The sequence below is a fragment of the Myotis davidii genome, unplaced genomic scaffold, assembly GCF_000327345.1.
Source record: "Myotis davidii unplaced genomic scaffold, ASM32734v1 scaffold684, whole genome shotgun sequence".
Taxonomy (NCBI): domain Eukaryota; kingdom Metazoa; phylum Chordata; class Mammalia; order Chiroptera; family Vespertilionidae; genus Myotis; species Myotis davidii.
Window position 1 is genome coordinate 705,763 of NW_006295564.1, and position 3,873 is coordinate 709,635.

The following is a 3,873-nucleotide window of genomic DNA, read 5'->3' on the forward strand; positions in this document are numbered from 1 at the left end:
CCCAGAGCCGGGGCGATCGGGCCGCCGTCCGCTGGCCACTGAGAGAGCGCCACCTGCCGGGCGCCCGGGCCAGTGTAAGATGACCCGGGCCCGGGCCCTCGCCCTAGCTTCCCCTTCCCTGCTGGGGAGTTGACAGCACGAGAGGGAGGGTTCGCATTGCAAATCTGAGAATTACGTGGAAAGCAGTTTGGATTCTTTGAGAGAGAGAGTGTGACAGAAATTACAAGGCATTCTCATTCACTTCAAGGAGGCCGCTGGGGTGCAGCGCAGAGCCCTGGGCTTGCGAGTCAGACGTCCTGAGATAGGACTCAGCCACGTAAAAGTTGTCATATTGAGAAACATAAGAAACAATATATAGCCTTGTGGTCGAGAACCTGGGAGTTAGAGCCGCATTGCTGGGTTTTGAACTTTGACCCAGTCACTTCACCTCTTTGTGTCTCAATTTCCTCATCTGTAAAATGGGGAAAACATACGCCCTGCTTCACAGGGTTATTGTGATAACTGAGTTAATACACATAAAGTATGATAGCCTAGTGCCTGGCATAATCCATTATTATTGTCATCATTACCTCATGTGGTTATTGGGAGGAGTAAGTGAACCAGTGTATTTAAAGTGCCCACTAGAGTGTAATCTCCGTGAGAACTGGGATTTGTTTTGTTTACCACTCTATCTCTAGTGCCAACAAAAGGTTCCTAGCACACAGTAGGTGCCCCGATATTTGTAAATTTGCAAATGAATGAATGGCAAGAAACAGGAACCTAATAAAATGTTGGTTTCCTTCCCCAGGAAACACTCAGTTATTGCCTGGGTTACATTTCAATATAGGAGTTCCAAGATTTTTCCTGAGAGTGTTAGGGAGGAAAGAAAGGGGGTGGGGGGAGGGAGAGGGGGAAGAGGAAAGGTGATTCAAAAAGTTAGAAACATCAGTGAGGTAGGACTTACCATAATTTTAAATTATAACTGCCTCTGTAAAATAAATGTCACGTCTTCAGCCACAGTATGAAAAGCATTTCTCACCCATCCATTCATTCATCTAGGGTGGCTAAGAGCCCAGATCTTGAAGCCAAAAGCCTGTAGAAAAAGTTCTTCTACTTACTAGTTGATCTTGGATCAAATTTGACTTTAGATCAAATAAATTTTTTCCCAAATGAATTTCTCTTACTCTCAGTTTTCTCATTGTAAAATGGGGATAATAAAAGTACTTTTCTCCTAAAGTGTTCAGTGACTGAAACAGTGTAAGTATAGGGCTTGTCACTGTGCTTAATAAATGTTAGCTATTAATATACTTTTAAAATCATTATTCAGCACTGTGTGCTCAACTGCTTGTGCCGCTGGTCTGTGCTAGGCCTAGGATGCAAATATGAATAAGATACTTGCCTGTCCCTCAAGATTCCTGAAGAGAGGCAATAAAGGAACCATTCCCCACAGCGTACGATAAAATACGATGGAAATAATTGCCTGAATAAGGTATGTATCAACTATGGCACAATAAGAGCGCTGGAGGAGGAGCATCAAAGTCAGAGAAGGCGTCTCAAAATAGGTAGCATTTGAAATCAGATTTAAAGGCTAAAATGAATTCTTATAAAGCCCTTTGAAGCAGTTAAATCTTATTAAACCCAATTCAGATCTAAAGGCCACATATCAAAGTCAATTATACAACCAGGACTAATTCAATCCAGGAGCTCAAATCAACTAAGGTCCGCATCCTTCTAAGTGAGTGCCAGCACCCGGGAGACAGCAATCCCCACACCCAACAAGGTAAGAGCCTCTGCTCGCTTTCCCAGGGAGAACCCGCACACCTCTGTTCTCACTGCTTTTGTCACTCTGAAATGTCCTCTCTCACCTCTCATTTTGTCCAATACATAGCATCCTCTTTAGAAGTCTGCTCTCCATTGCCCCCTCCCCCAACTTGAGCACCTTTTCAGGGCTCCAGAGGCAGGTAGAATCTGCCTAAAACCTACCAGGTGCAAAGTAACATTTGTTTGACCTTTCATGTGAATGTCAATCGTCTCAAAAAGAAGAGGGAGATAGGAGACAAGAAGGGAGGAAGACCCAGAGGAAAAATATGAGCGGGTCACAGAAAGGAACAGGTCAGAGAGAGACAGAAGGGAAAAGAGAGAGAGAGGTGGAAAAGCAGGAGAGATTGAGACAGAGAATGGAGCAGCCAAGTGGAGGAGAGGGACCCCAACTGTGAGGGGAATGGAACACGCTGGGGGGTGGGGGGTGAGGAGCAGAGGAGAGAGCACTGTCTGCACAGAGAACGCGTCAGTAACCACCTACCTTCTCTTTCAATGACATTTTGAATAAGTAATGGAAATAAATCAAAACAGTATATGCACATTGTCAAAAGTCTGGGAGATACAGAAAAGTGTAAAGATAGTTTTTTAAAATGTACATTACAAAAAACACACACATAAACATCACCACCTTTTAACATTTTGATGTATTTCTTTCCAGACTTTTCCATATATATCCCTACATGGTTGAAGTTATACTATATATATATGCTACTACACACATTTACTGGCCATCTAGTATGTGTCAGGTCATGTATGGACAAGGCATAGGACACACAGGAAGCTCATAATCTTGCTAGATATACCATTGGATGGTTGAACCAACTGGAGTCAAAACACCACGCCTGCCAGCTCCTTAACTTCCCTTTATTCATTTGTACAAAGTGCATGTAATAATAGCACCTAAATGTTAGAGTTGTCGCAACAATTAAAAGAGGTAATCCAAGTAACATAGAATAGCCAAGTTAAGGTGAATCTTAGATGTTGCTTTGGGTCAATAATCACCTATTATCCTCAACTCTTTGAAATATGGATTTGCTCAGTGATCTCAAACTGTTCTTTAACTCCTTCAGCCTCTTTAGGACTCCGTACTGAATGCGATAGGGGGGCACCTACCTTCCAAGAAGGGTGACACAGCTACATCACCTGAGACAGAGAACGTCCAGGAAGACTAACGCTCCCCACCTGGTTCTGAAAAGTCCTGGGGTCTACAGCAGCGCTGTTCAGTAGAAATATAATGAGAGCTAAAGAAATAATTTAATGTTTCTTGGTAACCACATTAAAAAGTATTTTTAAAATAGGTAAAATTAATTTTAATTATATATCATATTTATTCCCATATAACAGAAACATCATTTCACATGAGGACCATATAAAATATTATTGAGATAGTTTGCCTTTTTTTTTTTAACTAAACCTTTAAAATCTGTATTTTTACTTATAGAACATTTCCAATTCGGGTCAACCGTATTTCAAGTACCCTATAGCCACATGTGGCTAGTGGCAACTGTGTTAGATAATACAAGTCTAGAGTCGAAAGCTGAAGGCTAAGGACCAATTAAGCTGTGGAGTGAGTGGTCGTGAGCCTGGGGACGATATTGATTTTCTTTAAGGTCACCTTAATGGCTTGATGCTGTACTTAATTCAATAGAGAAAAAAAAAGGCTGAGGAGTTGCAAGCCATTTTGTTTAGTGAATGTACAGACACTACTTTGTTGAATATAGAAATAAACCAAGTAAATTAGCAAGTTGGGACAAATAAGAAAACATTTCAGCTCTAAGCATCAAGTATCCTGAATTGACTTGAAAGGTGCCCTGATGTGCATTTTTCTTAGTCGTGTAGCAATCTACTCTCAACATCAAGTTTATTTCTAATAAATATTTTATTTTAAAAATTAAATTTGAAGTCAATTTCCCCTAACTTCCTCACTTTGAAATTTGGTTTGTAAACCTTAAGCAAATCAGATGTCGCCCTCCTCCTAATTTTATTCTACTTGAGCTGGCCATTTGACCACTCTGGGTCAAACATAATGAAGATATTGAGTTAAGTGCTATGATTTAATACCTAATATGTAAC

The 3,873-nt window shown here is 41.0% G+C and overlaps 1 protein-coding gene across 1 annotated transcript in view; it reads right to left on the bottom strand.

The window, feature by feature from the left end:
* Positions 1-1,894, bottom strand: part of MED13 (mediator complex subunit 13) — an 88,899-nt gene extending 87,005 nt beyond the window's left edge. Inside the window, exon 1 of the mRNA XM_015568121.1 lies at positions 1,845-1,894. Within this exon, the coding sequence (XP_015423607.1) occupies positions 1,845-1,894 (50 nt within the window). The remainder of the gene's footprint in view (positions 1-1,844) is intronic.
* Between the last annotated feature and the right edge of the window lie 1,979 nt (positions 1,895-3,873).